The sequence below is a fragment of the Centroberyx affinis genome, unplaced genomic scaffold (genome assembly GCF_046629955.1).
Source record: "Centroberyx affinis isolate AG114_WGS23_722 - 3 ecotype Tasmania unplaced genomic scaffold, CSIRO-AGI_Caff_v1 ptg003849l_1, whole genome shotgun sequence".
NCBI classification, from domain to species: Eukaryota; Metazoa; Chordata; class Actinopteri; order Beryciformes; family Berycidae; genus Centroberyx; species Centroberyx affinis.
Genome location: NW_027281696.1, coordinates 222,230 through 242,278, shown reverse-complemented (window position 1 = coordinate 242,278; position 20,049 = coordinate 222,230). Strand labels below are relative to the sequence as shown.

Below are 20,049 nucleotides of genomic sequence, written 5' to 3'. Positions count from 1 at the left end.
GACCTCCGGCACTGGGGTGGACAGGAAACCTACCGACGCCACCGGCAGAGGGGCTCAAAAGCAAAGTCGGCCGATCGGTCAGTCGCGTCACGCATGCGTCACTCTCGTCTTGGCCCTTAGTGATGACGCAAACAGTGTCTCTTTCCCATCAAAACAAACAAACAAGCACACAAACAAACAAACAAATAGATAGATAGATAGATAGATAGATAGATAGATAGATAGATAGATAGATAGATAGATAGACTGATTTGAAGCAGTATGGTGAAGCTGTTTATCAACTTTTCCTGTATTACTTATTATATTGCTATCTATATCATACTCTCTGCTTTTTATATCTCTTATCTATATTCTAGTATTTGATTTGTTTCTGTTTTACCCATAGGGATCATTAAAGTTTCATCTCATCTCATAATAGTAATTAGGCCAAGTACATTTCATATTGTAAAAAAAAATGTGTGTACTTGTGTGCCAAGCATGGCAGGACCCTTTGTAGTTGCCACAGTGAAGCTTAGACGTTTAGTGATTATTTTTATTGATTTAATCTTTATTTAACCTGGTAGCCTAAATCTCACTGAGATTAAAAATCTATTTTGCAAGAGAGAGCTCGCCAAGTGCCTGTACATAAAAATAGCTAGCATAAAAAGACAAAACACAAAACATTACCACAGTGTGCAGGTATTCACTGTGATTTGAGGAATAGTCAAGTTGATAAAATGTCCTGCACTGAGTAGTGAAGGAAGAAAGAGAGTTTCAAACAGCTGTAAACTCTGTGAAAGTGGAGTGCTAATGGAGTAGAAATAGCTCAATAGTCCAGTTACTGTATAACTTCAGATTATGAGTATGCTTGATAATCCTAACAAGGTGAAATTGGAACAGACTTTCCAGCATGAAATTAAAAAGCATTGTACTGGACTCCATTTCATGTTTAATAAAAGTACTGTATTGAAAAAGTAAATATCATGGAACAATTGTATACAAGCGTAAAATAGTAAATTCAAGTATAAAGTATTCAAAAGTAAAAACCACACAATTCTCTCTACCTCACTCAGTGTATTATAAAAATGGAATTTAATGTACTTTGTGGTATTACAGTCTTTCATATTGAATACTTCAACAAGTAAGTTCAGTATATTGTTCTCACAGGCCACCGTCCAGTATCTTCATGTCACACGGTGCATTGACCAACAGTTTCCTTTTCCTACACAGAAAACGGAAACAGATAGCCTACACCTCTCGTTTCCATGACAACATTATCAAAATTCTATGGTAGCCAATCTCAGATGCACCAAAGGTGGTTACCATGTGCCAGGAAGTGCCCTATCTACCCGTTCACACCGTTCTGTGGGCCAGACCATCCCATGTCTTCATGACTCATTTCACATCAACAGTGTTTTTTGTTCCCCCTCAGAAATTGGAGTGAATGATAAGATAAACGTGTGGCAAGATGTTGTTCTCTGTTAGACATAATCTCTTTTGCTTGAGTAGACACTGCACTTTTTACTGTTGGGTCTTTAGAGTCCAAACATCAACATCAGTGTTACTTTTAAGCATGAAAATCCTTGTTGGGCTGGACTGAGGTAACATAGGACCACTTTCCAGAGGCGAGGACTCAAGTCACAATTGTAATTGCTTGAGACTTGACTGGATGCATGAGGAGAAGACTTGAGACTTGACTTGGGTTCTGGTGACTTGGGACTTGACTTTGACTTGTACTTTGATGACTTGAAAAGGTTTCTAAAGTCTTGACAAAAGATCTTGTGTTTGTGTAAATGACTTAGATTGAAAATGATGAGATTTGTTCCAGCAGACGACTGAATTTAAATTCTGTTTTCTGAATTTGTATGGAATGACTGAATTTATTGAAGTTGAATTATAGAATTATTATTTTTTGATTATAGAAATCAAACTCATGATGCTCTTACCAAGTTTTTAAAACATATTGCATTGAAAAGTCCTAGATATTTAGTTTTATTTAAGATATTAAATTGATACTGGACTCAACTTGAGACTTTACATTAATGATATGGACTTGACTTGGTAATCTACATTAAGATTTGGGACTTGACTTGAGACTTGTGCCTCAAGACTTGAGACTCTTGAGCAAAGTTGACTTGGTCACACCTCTGCCACTGAAAGAAATTCATAGGCATCAACTTCACTGTTTATATTTGTCTAAAATTGGCAATAAGCATAAGCCTTTAGATCAAAATGGCTTTAAGAGAATATAAAACATAGTACATTCAATCAGGTGTGTCCAAATTTTTGACTGGTAGTGTAGGCTAGCGCTCTCAAAATGTCAGCAGTATGCCAGTGTTTTAACATCAAAGGCCTCTGGCAGTGATGCTGTGACTGACAGCTACAGGACGGCGTCTCTAACCTCTCTAACCACCAGGCCGCCCCCCTGCAACCTCATGTGGGCATGGTTTTGAATCATGAGGAAAAATATAAATGCAGACAATCAGCTTCATTACAATAAATACCAGTCCAGTGCACTGACAACTTTCAATACTGGCACAAAACTGAATTGATTAGTTTTTTTTTGCCATTGTTGTGCATCTACTAGCCAAAGAGTTGTAGAAATAGTGATATTAAGGCTTTTTATTTTATTTTTGGAGGATTGAGCATGGGCAACTCTATAGGCATTCAAGAAGCAGTAAAACGAGTGTCAGTAGATCTGTCTGGCATGAGAGGTTTTTTCATCCTCTTTGGCTTTGTTTTTCTTTTCTACTCTCAGTTCCACGTTGAGTTCACCTGCAGCTGCGACAACAAACACATACAGCGTTTGCACTGCTGCATCTTCATGGCCTTTCCACCTTTCCTCATCGTCTTCATCGTGCTCGGGATCAACAATCGCTTCCAAAGGGTTTTCCGATTCATTTGTAAATACAGCTGCCACGCAAATGCACCGTGCAAGTGTCATTTTTGCTCGACGCTTGTCATGCTCCTCTTTAAGGGGTTTTTTGCGGGGCTAGTGTGGGTTATGATAGTATATATTGATGGGAACTGGTATGTCTGCTGCTCCGATAGCCTGCCTAAAGAACTATCCCATCTCCCATGTAAGAACAAGAGCCATCTGACTTATGAGGAACAAGATACTCTCTTTCAGCTCAGAGACACATCTATGGTAAGATTCCTTGATGATGGATAATAATTTGTAAACTGTGATGATATTTTGTATGTTATATCACACCATGACACATAGTTTCCACCAAAAGAGGATTGGTTGCTGTTATCCACTAACTGGTGGCAACGGGACATTCAAATGCAAATTGACAGACAAGGCATTTCTTTGTAGCAAATAATAAATTAATAACTTAATTGTTAAGTAAAAACAATCATTTTGTTAAAATCATTTGATTCCAGATTGGCTGTCCCTCTAATGTCACTTAGGCCTATATGTATTTAAGTAATTAGCTTTCAACATTATTCAGCCAATCAGAACTGAGGACCAGAACTTTCTTTTTCATAACAGACCTTTAAGTCTTCTATACATATGGAAGTCCACACATTAACAATTTTCCCACTGGTCCGAAAAAGTAGCTGAATTTGTCACCACTCGCTTTTATGAAATGAAGTCACCAGGAGGGTCTGGAGGAGGGTAAATAAATTATATTCTTGCCAACTGTCTCTAATCTGCAGGATATTGGCCTGATGCTAATGGCCTCAGCTGTTGTTCTCGTGGTCGTCCTGACTGCTCTGATGCACTGCTGCACTTCTCTGTGCTCCAAGAGCTGTGGTGGGACATGTAAGTTCTGCAAACTCATATTATGATTTATGTAAATAAAATATATCATAACCCTAATGAACATATACAATGTAATAATATAAAATAACACATACAATACATAAACAATGGGTTGCAATGACCTGAACCTGACACACCTTAGTCCTTTAACCCATATATGAGAAGATCTAACTGTAGCTCCAAACAAGTCATTTTACATCACTAGCATCCATGTTTTTAAGTGATCCATTATACTTACTCTTTAAAGAAATGTTACGTTACTTGTCAGTACTAAATGTGAGGAGATAAGGAGATAAGTGACACTGTCTACATGTGCCTGGTCATGCAGGTTCAGCAGACCCTTACAGAGGAGTGTTTAAAGACCATCTTTTAAAAGAGACTGAGCTGATGATTGAAGGCAGCCTTCGGAAGGCTGCAGCAGAATATGCCACAGCCAAGACACACGCCAACGCCATGCTGAAAGGTAACATCCAATAACACTTAGTTTATGACAGTTAACTATTACTATTATACTATTAAACAGGAATACCAATTCCTTATTCAGTTTAAGAATTCACATTATTCCTGTGGTCTAGTACAGCACAGTCAGGATGCAAGCAGGTTTAAAGATCTGTGTCCTTCCTAGGGTGCAAACAGTCCAAATGGCAGATTGCAGTTTTAGCTATACAAACTTTTCTCAGAGGCAGAGCTGCTCTGGAGGCAGGAATAATATGATTGGTTGAGTTAAACCTCAGTGGGGCCAAAGAGACTGTTTTTTTGGGGGGTGCAAGTTAGTAGCTGGCAAACTGGAATGCCAAAGAAGGAACTCTGGTCAAAATATAAACAAAAAATATAAATGGCAATGCCCCTTTTTCATTCATTCATAACCATGGCATTCATGATCTTAGAAGGTCAGCAGCTAGCTAACTAGCTTATCTACATAGCTATAGATAGACTAGTTTTTGTATGTTTTCAATAGCAGGACTGCTAGGCTTCATATATTAGCTACTTCCTCTCTTAGCCCTTTCCTTTTTGACTATAGGCTTCAGTCTAATGTTACTCAACCAGAAAAACTGTGGTTCTTTGGCTCCGTCCATCACCGGGTTTAACTCAACCAATCAGATTATTTCTGCCCCCAAAGCCGCTCTGCCTCCGAGAAATGTAATGACAATTCCAATATGCGTCCAAATGGCCACAAGATGTTGCTGTTATTCATTTGTAATCACTTTCATATTGAGCACCAATTTTTGTTTTTTCAAAAATGTTTGGTCAGAAATAGGTGCTAATATGATGCCTTCATCCTCAGTCAAGGTGAAATACAAATGAATAACAGGAATATCTTGCAGCTATTTGGACCAGGTTCAAACAGTGAACTAAGATGTGATGGTTTGAATCTTTCTCAGAAGTTACCCAAAAGTTGTCCCTGTTTTATACCCTCAGTGCTCCACACGCCGTCAGATGCCACAGATGCCACAGATGCAGCACCATCTGGACAGAACACAGCAGGGAAGCAGGAGGTGAACCCCCAAATGGTGGACCATGTCAGATCCTTGGCATGGCCGCACGTCTCAGACTTTGTTTTTGAAATAATCAATGATTTGCCAGATCGTGTAAAAAACGATGATCCGGTGATGGTGCAGAGTGCCTCGCCAAGTGGTGTATAAACCGAACGTCCAGCAGTGTAGCTGTACACCATCGCCCAGATTTAATGAAACAACTTTCATATTTCTATAGGAATCCCTGTAGGATATTTTAACTATGAACTGTAATACACACAGTAGCTTATTCTTGTACTGATAGTCAGTGAGTTTTCCATATTCCAATAAGATTGTGATTTTTGTCTGTGTTTTGTTTTCAAGGGAACATCATTGAATTTGAGGATTAATGATGCTATAGGAATTCCTGTAGGTTAGGTTTTTAACTGTGAACTATAATAATAATACCTATACTGTTCTTAGAGCGATGTAAATTAGTCTAATTATAGACTAACTTAACATCTTTAAATGGTGGGAGTAAGTATTGAGTTGTGAATGAAACTCATAAAGCTTATGTGTTACTATGGCAAAGTCACCATTTGACTTTGCGTTGTCTTTGTGCAGGCTCCAAATAAATATATCTGTACTCCAACATGGTGATGGTGTGCCCATTTTTTAAGTTTGTTTGTTTGATATAAGGACATACATTTGATAAGGGTTTGGAATAAAACTTATAATGATGTCAATAATCAATAAAGGATGTGGTATTTATTGAAACCAGTAAAAATGATCTGCAAGTGTCCTAAGATTGTAGTAGCACTTAAATTTGATAAGCCTGAATACAGCTTTCAGACCAGTTGTTGGAGATGAGAGAGATAATCTGATGGAATTAAAGTTAGAACGTTATGTATTTTTGACTGTGGCTTTTTTTCTTTCTCAGTCCTTATGAAAAAGACCTGTAATAATCCAATAACAAGTTGTAAAAGGATACCCAGCAAACCTATAAAACCTTGCAGGAATATCATGGGAATGTTATAGTGATGCCATAGGACCTAAACCATGTATTGATCTGGTCAATATAAACTCTATAGTAATATTATAATGTTTTTTGTTAGAGAAAGGAATTGGATTGTAATTTGAGGATTTAGAGGCATGACGCAGGCATAGTGAACTCATCCAAATTTCTTGAATTAGGCTAGTATATATTTTCAAAGAAGTACTGTCGCTGTGACACGAAAGGCCAACAAATGCAGAAATTATACTATAAATCCTCGTGTTACAAGCTTGGATAAGAGTATTCAGGGCAAAACAGTTGTTCCCATACCGGGAGTCGAACCCGGGCCGCCTGGGTGAAAACCAGGAATCCTAACCGCTAGACCATATGGGAAGTCTTATTAACACACTGGAATTGTGGGTAATTATTGATAACAAACAGAAGACTGAGTGTGATCATATTTATATATAGTAATCACATCACCATATTCACATAATACAATACAATAGAATTTCCTATGACCGGTGTACGGTGAAACACTACTATATTCAGATAAACTAAACGGTACTTTTGTGGAAAGAGAGGCTGGTTTCAACGACGACTAGTGATTGCGTCATCAGAAACGGACAGTGTTGTTATTCCTGAAATGTGCCGAGCGGTTGTCTTTATGTAGTTCGTTTTAGCTTCTTCGCCGTCTTTTAAAACCAAGGCTTAAAAAATGTGAGTATGGAGATTCACTTAAAGCTTCTATATGTACGAGATGCATTACAGCGAATGAATTACTCAGCGCAGGAATACAATCAAAGTTACCGTTAGCTATCAATGCTAGCTTGAACTTAAACATGTCTGCTAATATTTCTGTGCATTTTTAGGGCTGACTACTGGAAATCACAGCCGAAGAAATTCTGTCAGTACTGCAAGTGTTGGATAGCAGACAATAAGCCTGTGAGTAGCCCAAAACATTAATAATGTTGCTGGGGTCAAGATGATAAACTGACTTCTCATTGTGAAGCAAGTGTGTCTCATCATGTTTGTTTTCCTCTGCAGAGTGTTGAGTTCCATGAAAGAGGGAAGAATCACAAAGAAAATGTTGCTGCCAAAATTGCTGAGGTATCCTTGCAATCCTTAACACCTAGGCTTTCTTCTTTGTAAGCAGGGGTTGAATCAATCCACAAATCAAGAGTGAATTGCTGCAAAAATCTTAATTTTACTGATGGTATGATCTCCAGGAATCAATTGAACTGCAGGAAATATATAATTCAATTCAATGATTATTAACTGAACGTTAGATTAACTATAACCCTGCACTTTTTGGCAGTGTGAGGACAGTTATGTGTGCATTTTACATTTGTCCAGACGCTCAACCTGGCAAACAGCTGACATTACAGATCTGTTAAATCTGTCTGCATTTTGTTTAATGAAGACTCCTGCAATTCAAGAATGATTCTGTTTTCTGCTTGACTTTCTCAAACCATTTGAAGTGAATTTTAGTGTATTCACAAATTCAGAACTAGGCCTGCCCATGCAGATCCTTGGTTAGTTTGTTCATATACACACATAGATGCACATATGCTTGCAGTTGGCATACACAGGACTATACATATACTATGATAGGGGTCTCTGTTGCACAGAACAGGCATGTCCTACACTAACGAGAACAACTTGGCACAGTTCTCAGGACTGGCAGGAGAGATAAGGTCCAGGCATAACACTCTCACCCCAAAGTTGTCTTCTTATTGGTTATTAACACCTGCCACTCATCCTCTCACATCTCCCTTGCTGCAGATTAAAAAGAAGAGCATCGACAAGGCGAAGCAGGAGGAAAAAATGTCCAAAGAGTTTGCAGCGATGGAGGAAGCTGCGATGAAGGCATATCAGGAAGATATGAAGAGGATGGGAATAGAGTCAGGTATTTGTGTGACATTTTTTACTGATAAATGACGTGTTGACTTTGTTAGTTAGATCAAAGTAGACCGCTCAAGAGGAACTTTTGCTGTTTGATTGCATTTTAATGAAGTCTTTTGCGTTGGGATTAGGTTCCCCAGCCCAAACACCACCGCAGGCACAGCCTCAGGTACAGCCGCAGATACAGCCGCAGGCCCGAAGACAAGAAAAGACAAAAAAGCATGCAAGAAAGGAGTCTAAAGCCCCCGCCAAATCAGAGACTTGGGTACAAGGAAAGTCAGACGATGGACACACATACTACTACAACACTGTAACCGGAGGTGAGCATAACCTGTACATCAACATATTCCCCCGATATTTTCATACTTTTAGGTCATATGTATGAGGAATGTTTATCTCTATTGTTAAAGAGAGTCTAATGATTCTGTACTATTACTGCAGAATCTCGGTGGGAAAAGCCAGAGGGTTTCCAGGGAGAAAGCTCAGACTCTGCACAGCTTGGAGAGAATGAGGTACTTTCTCGTAAATCTTTGGTTGTCACGCATTACTTGTATATTAATTTCATTATTTACCTGTTTAAATGGGCTTTAGCCTCTGGTGTTGGTTGCTCATCACATGTATTTAGATGTTAAGTGGCATCTTTCAGCCTTCCAGTGATGGTGTGAGCTCACTGTGTTTTTCTCTGTAGAGCTCGTCGGACTGTGCTTGGATGGAAGCTGTCAGTCCTGATGGTTATACCTACTATTACAACACAGAGACTGGAGGTGAGCTCAGCGGCATATGACAAAAGCTTAAAAATACAAAACGCCAAAATACAATTTTTTTGTGTAGAATAATTTTCTATATTTTTTAAAACACCAAATGTTTTTTAAATCCCATTTGAGTTTACTTGATTTGCTATGCACTTTGCTCTCTTTCTGGAGTCCATTTCACCTTCTTTATGGAGCTACTTTCTGGTATTCACATGCTCCATCTTTCTTCACAGAGTCCAGTTGGGAGAGGCCAGCGGACCTTCCCTTGAAGGAGGCATCTGGCTCTGGCTCTGGCTCTGGCTCTGGCTCTGGCTCTGGCTCTGGGTCCGGGTCCAGCAGAGAGGAAGAGGGTCAGGAGAAGCCATCTACCCCTCAGCCGGAGCCTCTCTCAGGGGGAGAGGAGAGCTCCAACGGGGCTCAGCCGTCCAAGGAGGCTGAAGACAATGGAGAAGCCAGCCAACAACCCAAAGTCCCCAAGATCAGCTTCAGGGTGAGAAGACTCGCATCAGCGAATGCGAATTAGTCAACAAGAACTGTAACTTCATAGAGTATTGTCAAGATTCTATGAACATGATCCTCGGACCAAACAGGTTATCAGTAATATCAGTGGGATTTTAGACTCTAACAAATGTCCGTTTGCTGTTCTCAGAAAAGAAAAGCAGAGACCGAGCCCTCGGAAAAGGAGGGAGAGGATGAAGCGAGTGACGATGCTCAGAAAGAGGAGGGTGAAGAGAACAAAGGAGAGGAAGAGGCCCAAAGCACAACGGCTGAACCTGAGGAGAAGAAAGAGAAAGAAAAGAGACAAGCCAAGAGGACGAGGACAGTCAACCCATATGGGACCTGGGAACAGATCCAAGAGGAGGAGGACCCATAGTAAGTGTCCCATCTATAAGTGAAGAGTTTCATTCCAAATCACACTGCTGATTGTTTCATCAGCAGTTTTCTAGTGTACAGATGTGGCATTCAGAGACTTAAAAGGCTAAAATTTTTCTGTTTTCTTTCCTTTCCAGTGCGAATGTGGACCTGCAGTTGCCCCAGGTGGATGGAGGTGCGGCCAGCGTTCCAGATGAGTTGCCCCCAGAGCCCAAACCCAAGTTCAAGGAACGCACCATCACCTCCCTCGGAGAGGAAGGTGGACCCGCTTCGTTCAGGAAGAGCAAGACGCAGAATGGCAAATCCAGGAGTATCCGACAGAGGGGCAAAGACGACTGACCCAAACACATGCACTTTGTCAAATTTACAGCCAGTGTGATGAGAATTCTGCAGTATCAGAGTTTTTTTAATGTGTGAAATGAAATATCTACACAGGTGAAATATGGCTGTCAGGGAGCTTTGACATTTGGATGCGCTGCTTGGGTCTTTGAAGGCTCTGCTGTATTAGGATTTTTTTTTTTTTAAACCCAAGATGCATGCCACACGGTCATGTTTTTTTTTGTGGCTTCCATCCTCTAGTCAGAGGAGAAATTGGCCTTTAGGACTTAAGATGAGAAACTTGGAGTCGCAAGGAAACAGGATCCATAATCATCAAAAACATGTTTAGCATTGGATACTATCAATTGTCTTCCCTTTGTACTGAAATCTATAAAAATAAAGGTATGTATGAGTATAGGCATTATCTCTGCCATACAACATTGTCAACTCCCCAATCTGGTAATTTTATTAATGTAAATACAATTCTCCTGTAGTCTGTTAAGTGCAGACGTACATATACAGAGAAATTGTGAAATAAATTTTTGTATTTTGTTTTCCATATCTGTATTTTTTTACCAGTGTAATTTATGTAAAGCTAGTAAGGCATCCATGTTGAACATTGGTCATGTAAAGTGAATGACTTGTCATACTTTCTTAGAGCAGTATGAAAAGAGACGTGATTAAAGGAGGGAAAAAAAAAAAGTGATCTCCATGATTGATGACTGACAGCGTACTGAACTAATTTAAGTCATTTCATTCTAGGAAATATAATTTAATGAAAGTAAAGTATTTCAGGAGGTCTTTGAATAAAGGATGATCATAATTTATTTCACTAAGACAGTCACTAGTTAAAAATAAAGATGCTTTCAACCAGGGTGGAAAGGTTCCTGGTCAGCTGGCACACGCACACCCACAGAGGGTGTGACATGCTGTGGGCGAAAGTGTGTGTGTTGAACTGATAGGTGGTTTCGCCACACCCACACTGGCAAGGGACCATCAAGGATACTTACTGAAAATAAATAACATTAGTGTCTGTTTACATCCCCATATCCAAGTCAACTATCAGACACAGGAGCTTCCAGGATCAGGTGCTGCATCAGTCCAATTCATTTCACTTTGTGTCTACTAGTATCTACTAGTAGTTCCAGGCTCAAGCTCACTGAGCAGTGAGGCATGGCGGTCCTGTGACTCAATGGAGGTTTGATTCCCACTGGGGCCACCGGTGCTAAAGGCATATGCAGTCATGGTAGTGTGGGATAGATGTATCCACCCAACGGCATATATGTTGAGTTATATGCTTGGGTCACAGCTCCAGACTGCATTCAGTTAACGGTAGATTTTGGTAGGTGTCAATCCGCAGACTGTCCAGACTCAGGTCATTTCAGGCTGCTGCTGCTGCTCTCCACCAGCTCCAGAAGAGCCTCCCTCTCTCTGTGGTCAAGAACGTCAGAGATCAGATCATCGAGGGCCTCCCCTCCTCTCATGAACTCCTAAACGTGGACCAGAACAGATATGACATGTACGCGTAACAAAGGAGGTTCAAAACAAATTGTCTCAGGAGTGAAGTTGTATGATTCTTCCTAGTGAAAAACTAGAGGCAACCATAAAGGAAAACTTGACACATGGAATAGGTTTACATATACATGGTTAAATATACAGATATAACTTTCTGTCTCTGTTCAGCAGGTTTCTACATAGTTGCTCTCCCAAAATCACACGAAAGGAAATTTGCATCAGATCTTGTGTATTTGCAAATGCCTGTTTTACGAGTGAAGTTTCGTGGTGGGAAATTACAAGTATGTATAAAGCAAAGCATGGCAAGGATAAAATGTACTACAGGTTTGACAGTTTCTCGTGATTTACCCTGCAGAGTCTGGAGACACACTGACACGCTCTCACCTTGATGTCTCTGGTGACGTAGCTGGTTCTGTGGTCTGTGACGCGATCCTGGCTGAAATTGTAGGAGCGAATCCTCTCTGCCTGGGAACGGGTGCCCACCTGGGGTCAGACAGACAAAAATCAGCTATGGGTTAAGATGTATCCAAACAGAAGAGAATGTGTAAATAATGTATTACTAAAAAAAATCCTAGGTGGAGATTTCACATGAAGTTGCCACGGGAGTTCAGTCACCTGCTGCTTCCGCACTGTGTGCCTCTGCTCAGACTCTTTACCCATCATGCTCTGGTAGAGGCGGGCCTTCAGCATGCGCATCGCTGTGTCTCGGTTCTGGAGCTGAGAGCGAGACTGCTGACACTCCACTGTAGTACCTGGGGGGGGGGGGGGGGGGGGAGTAACCATGGAAACAGATGGCAACAAGGCCTGACTTATAAAGCAGAACAGTGATGATGTTGCAAGGGAGTGTAGAGCCAGTGTTAATTTCCAGCACAAACTAATATAGTAATCAGTCATTATGACCCATCACTAAGTAAACCCGGTCACAGTTTTGAAAGTAAGCATATTGTTAATGGATCGAATGGAGTTACCAAACTCCATTCGATCCGCAGAGTCCCTCTCAATCCTTAAGAAAAGGCTAAAGACCCAGCTCTTTAGCGAATACCTTCTCACCTAATGGCCCGGGTAACCAAAAAAAAAAAATTTGCTTCTATGCACTCTATGCATTGCCTCATAGCACTGCCTTGTAGCACTGCCTCATAGCACCTATGTCCTGTTGGACCAGAACTTAGCTTTATAGCACTTACTCTCGTTGTTCTCTCCTAACTAGAACCTTGCTTGTGTTGTATGAAAATCTCATGTGTAAGTCGCTTTGGATAAAAGCGTCTGCCAAATGTGAAATGGTAATTGTAACTGTCATTAAAATATTTCTGTTCTGCAAGCATGTTTTACCTGTGGGAAGATGAACTATGCGCACAGCGCTGTCTGTTGTATTAACACTTTGGCCTCCAGGACCTCGTGATCTGAACGTGTCGATCCGCAGGTCCTTTGGATCAATGCTGACGTCAAGCTACGAACACAAAGAGGATTTTAAAACACTCACAATACACAAAGGACAAGAGAAACACACAATTTGAATCAAGCTGGTCAGAAAGACAGTAGTCCAGCAATCAGAAAAGCAGTGACATAAAGAGACAAACGTGCATACATGCAGACAGACAAAGTAATAGACCTCCAGTGTACAGTGTACCTCGATGGGCTGAGGCAGGACGATGACGGTCATGGTTCCAGTGTGGATGCGCTGCATCCTGGAGGAGAGGCCCACCTCAGGGATCCGCTGCACCCGGTGTGTACCTCCCTCATGCTTCAGATGTCTGTACACATTCTCCCCTGCTACTCTCACCGCTGCATGGTGCAGACCACCTGAGGGGCACAATCAGTTTTAAGTGAATCTCCACCTAAAAACAGAGTTTACATATTAACCCTACAATCCAATGATCCAGGACAGCTCGGTTATTTATGAAGATGAACAGTTATTCTCCAAAGCAAGAAATAAGAGCCAAGACTCTCATGATGCCATAAATAGGCAAATACTGGATTTATATAATACTGATTTTGGACACAGGGACAACATTTTAATAAAATTCATTGTAAGTGTAAATGCTGAAACAGACATTTTAGGAGTAAATAAAGTCAGTTCAGTTCATTGTCAATAAAGAAGGTCCAGGATCTGTGTGTTAACAGCATCATAGATGAGAGCCTCAGTTGTCTGGAGCTATTCATGTTCACAAGTGTCCAAGACAAATAAAATTAACAAGATGACAAAGTCTTAAATCTGTTGAAAGCATGCATAGAAATATAACACCATACCAGGAAAAACATCCATTTGTCCTCCATTTTACTGAGAGTCAGACAAGGGGGGCAGAGAGGAAGCCTTACCATACTCAGCAGGTGTGTAGTTGAAAACCTCAAAGTCCCAATTCTTGTAACTGGCAAATCCCTGGTACATGTCAAACATTTCTCTGGTGAACTGCTGACAGATGTCACCTGAAACCACAGGTAAGCATGTGGAGTGTTAGAGAGAATATTTTGTGATCCATGCAAGCTCATGCACAGGATTTATTAAACACCAGCCACTGGCCAAATGTTGTAAGTATTTACAGTATTTTTGTTGTAGTTGTCACTTTGGAAGGTAGCCAGCCTGTGTTCAATCATTCGATTACATTCTTGAAACTACTCTGCTGCTAGGAAAATAAGTTGGTGGGCAAAATTTCAACTGGGGCTGAAAAAAAATGTCTTCAGTCTCAGCTTAGAGGGTTAAAAACATCACTATCAATATCATTATCATGCTAGTTCCAACCAGTATATGTCAAACAGACTTTACCTCCTGTTGTCCGTCCTGCTACGACCTCCAGAAGAACATTAGTGGAGTCATGTGGGTCACTGGGTACAAGAGCTTTGATCAACTGGAGAAAAAGAAAAATACACTCCAAATTAACACCGGATGTTCAGCAGTGCATCCATATAAATCGATCAGGTATCCAGACTCTTACATCTTTTCTCAAGGCTACAATCCTGTGGGAGATCTGCGCTTCTTCCTCTTTCAGCAGCTGGGTCATCTGTTCGTCTTCCTCTCTGGTTCCAGCTGTACCTGCAGTCAGGGGGAACGCAAAAACAGGGTATCTGCAGGTTTTAGAGAGCCAAATTTAAGACTTTGTAAAACACAATTTCAATTCTACCCGGTATTACATTTAAGAGCCACTTAAAAACGTAAATAAAGAAACAAAGCTGGCAAAACTAGCCTATTTCCGATTGAACATAGATAATGGAGGTTCTGAAAATATAAATGAGCAGTGTAAGAAAAAAGACAACAGGAACATATTAATGGACTTGGAGGCCATATTGTACCACTAACCCTGTTCTGTATTGTAAAGAAGCCTGCCATTGCATGGTGAAAAAAGGGAGACCTCTAATAACTAAGACATTTCAATACTATTTAAGACCTTAAATTTAGATACTTTCAAGGACACCTGAAAAAGAGAAACACTCAAATGCCATCCCTAATGAAAAGTCACTATAATATTGCTATAGGGACTTCTGCAGTAGTAAACAGTGAGTTAACATAGACATTGTTATTTCTTCTGGCATTACTAAATGACTCTCTGTGGTATATATATATTATTTATTTATTTTATTTATTTATTTATTTTTTAACCTGTAGTAGCTATATATTTTAAAGTTTTAGAAGGATGTACAGTATGTATCTAGTACTATTAGCTAGCTACTATATTTTTTTTTGTAAAGGATTTAAAACAGAATGACATATATTAACTTTTGACAGCTTATTTGATAGCTTGACCCAATACCACCCCTTGTGGTTGAGGCAGCAACAACCTCACTGACAAAGTTACTGACAGAAATACACAGACATATAAAATATAGAAATATATATTCCTCACTGTGCAGAAGAGATACGACTTCTTCAAGGTCTTTCAAAGCATGTTGGATGCTCTGAAACACATTTGCCACTGGCACCAACTCAGTGTGTTTCCTATTCAGGTCTTTCCTCTCTGCATCGCTGAGACACGCATGCTGTAACTTCTTGCTGAGCTCTCCGTATTCCTCCATGAGCTGCCGAAGATATCTCTGAACAGACTCATTCTTGTATAAATCCCCTAAGTCGCTGTGACAGGAGCGTCTGGTCACATAGTGCAGACTGTTGTGTCCTGCCAGTGTCCTCCATCCTCCTCTTCCTCCTCTGTTGTGGTGAACAACGCGGCTGCACGAGGCGCACAGCCGGATCCATTGACGACCAAGCATTTGACTACATTTAAACTGCGATAACTGTAGGTAAAATGTCAACAAACATGTATGTCATTTTGGTACTCAAGCAGGCATGGGTAGAGGAAGACCAGGAAGTAAATCAAGAAATAAGGTCGAGGACGTTTATGAAGTGAACACTGGGAGTTGTAGTTTTATTGTGCGGCACTTGTAGGCAGGCTAGAGGGACCGAATCGTCTCATATCACAAATTCAGGACAGACTATCTTTTGGTCTTCATTCCCTACCATTATGTTGCGGTGGATTTGAATTATGAATAGTATTTAATTTTTTTTTTTTTTTTTTTTTTTTTACAAAGCAACACTGATGATTAACTTAGGTCTGTACTTCATTTGAAAACAGATGTGTAAGTTACAGTGTTGTGCAAGTAAAATCTATCTATCTATCTATCTATCTATCTATCTATCTATCTATCTGTCTAAAATCAGAATATCTGCATAACATTACAGCCTCCAGGTTCAGGTGTCAGTTTAGTAGCAACGGTTCTCTGACTTATCAGTGAAAAATGTCAAACTCCAGGGCCAGTGAAGATGGTAAGATAATATTAAACACACATAGTGACATCAGATTTGTTTAAAAAAATATGTCAAAGTGAGTGTTTGAGCAAGATGTAGCCTAGCAATGAGAAATTACACAAAATGATTTTAGGAAATTTACAGGAAATTACCTGTAAGGTTAGAACTGTTTCACTTTGACCTGCTGTTATTCCTGCTAGCTTACCGCTAGCTAACTGTTGGTTAAAAGGTTTTTGAAACTATGGATAGTCTTGTGTTAAACGTGTTAAAATTTAATTAAAAATAAGTGTTTCAGCAACTTGTAGCCTATCACTGAGACATTAAACCATGGACATTTTGAAACCAAGTTGCTAGCCAGAGCTGACTTCTCGCCTGCTAGCTTATGCTTGGTAAGTGAGAGCCTAGTTAACATTCAACTAAGCCGTTATGAGCCTTTGTTTACTGACCCACAGAAACACATGAGAAGCCTGAGTTTTCATTAACGAAGGCACTGGAGGATGTCAGTCAGCAGGGATACGCCCAGGTTGTGGCTCTCCAGGAGAAACAGCTGGAGCTCAGCTCCCTCCAGGTTCATCTGGCTAATAATTCACTTGAGGCTCAAGCTAGCATTACTAGTCTGAATACATTGTCTTCATTATGTCCTTAATAATCACTTCCTAGCATTGTAGCAGTTGCAGTAGTTGCACTAATTTACCTGTTCCCTCTCACCCAGATATTTAGCAATATATAATATAGTCAATTTGCAAGAGAAAGAAGTGTGTATGTGTACATATACACACAACTAGAGTAATTGTGATGGCCCAGTTATTCTATTACTGCTTCAACAGAGCAGGTCAGTAGTTAATTATAGTTGATCCCTGTCATAAAGTTTTTAAGAAATCATTTCTATCAGTATTTCCCTTTCCAGTCAGTAGACAAGGTGGGACACTGCCTAAAAGAGCTGCTACTCTGAAAGAATTGTATTTGTTTTGGTTTTAATGGAGCGTTTGACTGTCATGTCATGGTCTAAATATTGTGGCATTTGAGAGAATTTGTTTGTTTCAGAGGCCTTTACATCCCAACAAAGAGTCATTTCAGGGAGGAAACATTTATCTAAATGTTTTAGTGGGAATGTGGTGTTATTCCTTTAACAGGCCATTCTCTCAGATGTTGAGAAGAGGGGCGAGGAGGCAGAGCTGGAGCTGAGATCTAAAGTGAGGCAGGTGTTCACCCTGGAGGGCGAGACGGAGCACCTGCAGCGGCAGACACGCCTCCTGCACGCTCGCTGTACATCCGTCTACACCGACAACACGGAGCTGCGGCTTCTTATAGGCGAGGAGGAGGAGAACGCCCGCATCGTGCTGGCAGGGTACAACACCTACCGGAACAAGATGGAGGGTCACAGGACGGTCGTTTTGCATGCAGAGAGCCAGACGGAGGCCCACAAGGAGCTGGAGGAGAAGAGAGCGCTGGTCAGGAGGCTGACACACAGAAAAGAGACCCTGAAGGAAGATTTGGAGAACCCAAATGGAAGCACTGTGCAGCTGGCAAAGGTGGAGAAAATGAGCTGCATGATTTAAAACTTCATTCATTATTCATTTTAGTCCATAGCTCCAGCCTCCAAATGACAAGTTTAAAGTCACTTGCTTTTCTTGGCTAATAATTTCCTTCCTTCCTTCCTTCTTTCCTTCATTTGTGAGACTTGGATGGTCCACACAGTATCAGTTTTTCCACTTTTTCACAGTCCTTTAGTGTACATAATTGTCCATTGTATTTTGCATTTTTTTGACAGAGAGGGATTGACGATCTGAAGGGGGAGATCTCAGTCCTGAGGAAGACTGTGGCAGAGAGGAGAGAGCGGCTGCTGAAAGAGTTTGGGACTCATAACCAGATAAAGAAAGACATAGAGGTAAGACAAGGAGAAGGGCTTAAATTATTCACTTTTTTATCCTGGTAAAAAATAATCAGAGGATAATCAACACCAGCACCCTTTATTTCATACTTATGGTGGACATACATATCACATTTTCACTCCTGTTTTCATTTTGATCTTGGATAAAATAATTTGAATTGATGATTATATTAGATTAGATTAAACTTTAATGATCCCTGTGGGGAATTAGGTCATTGCAGCAGCAACAAATAGGATATAGATAAGAATACTAGAACAAATACTGTAGATAGTCCCTTTGATACCATAACTGTGATTAAGGGCTAGACACATAAACTTAACATGAATAAAACAGAAGAATGTATTGTATGTCATGCTGATACAGAACTCCTATTGGCTTGAAAGAATTCTAGTTATGTTGACTATTGACAGTTCTACAGTTAGCCGATGTTTGTAGAGTTTACAGATAACCAACACCAGCTACCTGTATTTCATGCATCTGATTTTAAAATAGAAAACCATGAGTAAAGAAATTGGGAGTTCAACATAACATAATTGCATTCTCTGTTTTTTCCCCACTGTAAACTCATCAAACCAAATATTGTTTGTATGTTTCCACTCCCCAAGATCCAGAACAGGCGTTATGAAGCCATCGTAAAGCGTCTCCACTGCCAACTGAACAAGGCCCAGGCCATCCACAGGTAATTATAAGTGCAACATCAACACCAATGAGAATAATAACTACATTTATATAGCTACAAAGTGATGTATTGTTAGTGTTAACTATATACAGCTCTTTAGGGATGAGAATTTCATTTAACGTAACAGATGTTTACATTTCTGAACGAAAAAATGTCTAAAAATAAAGATACCAAAATTAACAGACATAATAGACCGTTCTTTTATTCTGCATGCCACAAATATGTCACATCTCTAAAAGCTATGTGATGGCTGATTTTTTTTCCAGTATGCTTAATAAATTTAGGTTAACCAACTTGTATTTCTACATCTGAGTTAGTCTGTCACCTAGTGATTAATCAGTAATAATTTCCATCCCTTTTCATATGTTATACCTTTCCACTATGTTATAATTTGACTAAAGGCTCTTTAGGAAAATTGCTGATCAAGGTTCAATAATGTTCTGCATATTGTACTCTACTTCACTAAAGTCTGTCTGCTTTACTCAGGCAAATGACTGGAGATATCTACCACATGGAGAGACAGATAGCAGAGCTGAAGAGGCAGCTGAAGTCATCGTAGGACTTAGTGGTCAGTGGTCATCAAACTGTAGTGTCAGCGCTGGCTCATATATAGATCTTATATAGATGAGAAATTGTTGTGTTATTTGCTGAACTGTAGGCTTGTAGTTATTACAGCTCACAAAGTTTTAGATAAGAGGAAATGCAGTAGCTGTTGCTGCTATTGAACAACTGGGGGCAGTAGTGTCAACAAAATGTTTAACTTGTACTGCTGCACTTAGAACTTAATCATATTGCCTTCACTTAATTCCCTTAGTTTGATGCTACACGTCAACATAATGTTCATCACTGTGTTTGTTTCTCCAAATGCACAATACTTGGTGGAAAGATGGCAGAAGTATTAAAATAATTGTCTATTGACAGAAGGCGCACAAAATTGGCTTTTCTTTGACAACAGGACAACACGTGCGAGAGAGTTCCACTTTCCAGTCGGCATACTGAAACAAAACCGGGGCGATATCAGCGGGGCGTTGGCTGGGATTTTAGGTTGGGGTGACAAGGAATCAGCTTGTCCTGTTGGTGTCCTCAATACTGACCCGTCCTGAACAAAGCCAAGTGTCCGCTCTAACCGTCGCTGTCATGGTGTTGTTCTGGTACACGCTGTTCCAGCTTCCGCTCCACTGGGCTTG

At 40.2% G+C, this 20,049-nt stretch overlaps 4 protein-coding genes and 1 non-coding gene across 5 annotated transcripts; 3 read left to right on the top strand and 2 right to left on the bottom strand.

Moving 5' to 3' along the window:
• The first annotated feature begins 6 nt into the window (after positions 1-6).
• On the top strand, positions 7-5,793 carry LOC139662592 (uncharacterized). The gene is made up of 5 exons (XM_071541295.1): positions 7-77; positions 2,738-3,127; positions 3,643-3,748; positions 4,077-4,211; positions 5,168-5,793. The coding sequence occupies exons 2-5, from the start codon at positions 2,804-2,806 to the stop codon at positions 5,389-5,391; spliced, it is 789 nt and encodes a 262-aa protein (XP_071397396.1). The 5' UTR covers positions 7-77; positions 2,738-2,803; the 3' UTR covers positions 5,392-5,793.
• A 724-nt stretch (positions 5,794-6,517) lies between these two features.
• trnae-uuc (transfer RNA glutamic acid (anticodon UUC)) lies at positions 6,518-6,589 on the bottom strand. The gene has a single exon. It is a non-coding gene; the product is annotated as a tRNA-Glu (tRNA).
• Positions 6,590-6,820: 231 nt separating this feature from the next.
• On the top strand, positions 6,821-10,726 carry wbp4 (WW domain binding protein 4). The gene is made up of 10 exons (XM_071541275.1): positions 6,821-6,916; positions 7,069-7,141; positions 7,244-7,306; positions 7,982-8,105; positions 8,233-8,421; positions 8,543-8,613; positions 8,790-8,865; positions 9,087-9,343; positions 9,503-9,726; positions 9,864-10,726. Coding segments are annotated over exons 1-10 (1,281 nt in total). The 5' UTR covers positions 6,821-6,914; the 3' UTR covers positions 10,066-10,726.
• A 100-nt stretch (positions 10,727-10,826) lies between these two features.
• Positions 10,827-15,813, bottom strand: mtrf1 (mitochondrial translational release factor 1). The gene is made up of 9 exons (XM_071541274.1): positions 15,396-15,813; positions 14,490-14,587; positions 14,321-14,402; positions 13,876-13,983; positions 13,187-13,359; positions 12,889-13,006; positions 12,175-12,311; positions 11,944-12,042; positions 10,827-11,534 (listed from the first exon to the last, which is right to left on the bottom strand). The coding sequence occupies exons 1-9, from the start codon at positions 15,754-15,756 to the stop codon at positions 11,421-11,423; spliced, it is 1,290 nt and encodes a 429-aa protein (XP_071397375.1). The 5' UTR covers positions 15,757-15,813; the 3' UTR covers positions 10,827-11,420.
• A 468-nt stretch (positions 15,814-16,281) lies between these two features.
• LOC139662578 (coiled-coil domain-containing protein 122) lies at positions 16,282-19,678 on the top strand. The gene is made up of 6 exons (XM_071541272.1): positions 16,282-16,309; positions 16,744-16,859; positions 17,425-17,823; positions 18,063-18,179; positions 18,789-18,862; positions 19,349-19,678. The coding sequence occupies exons 1-6, from the start codon at positions 16,282-16,284 to the stop codon at positions 19,419-19,421; spliced, it is 807 nt and encodes a 268-aa protein (XP_071397373.1). The 3' UTR covers positions 19,422-19,678.
• Positions 19,679-20,049: the final 371 nt, after the last annotated feature.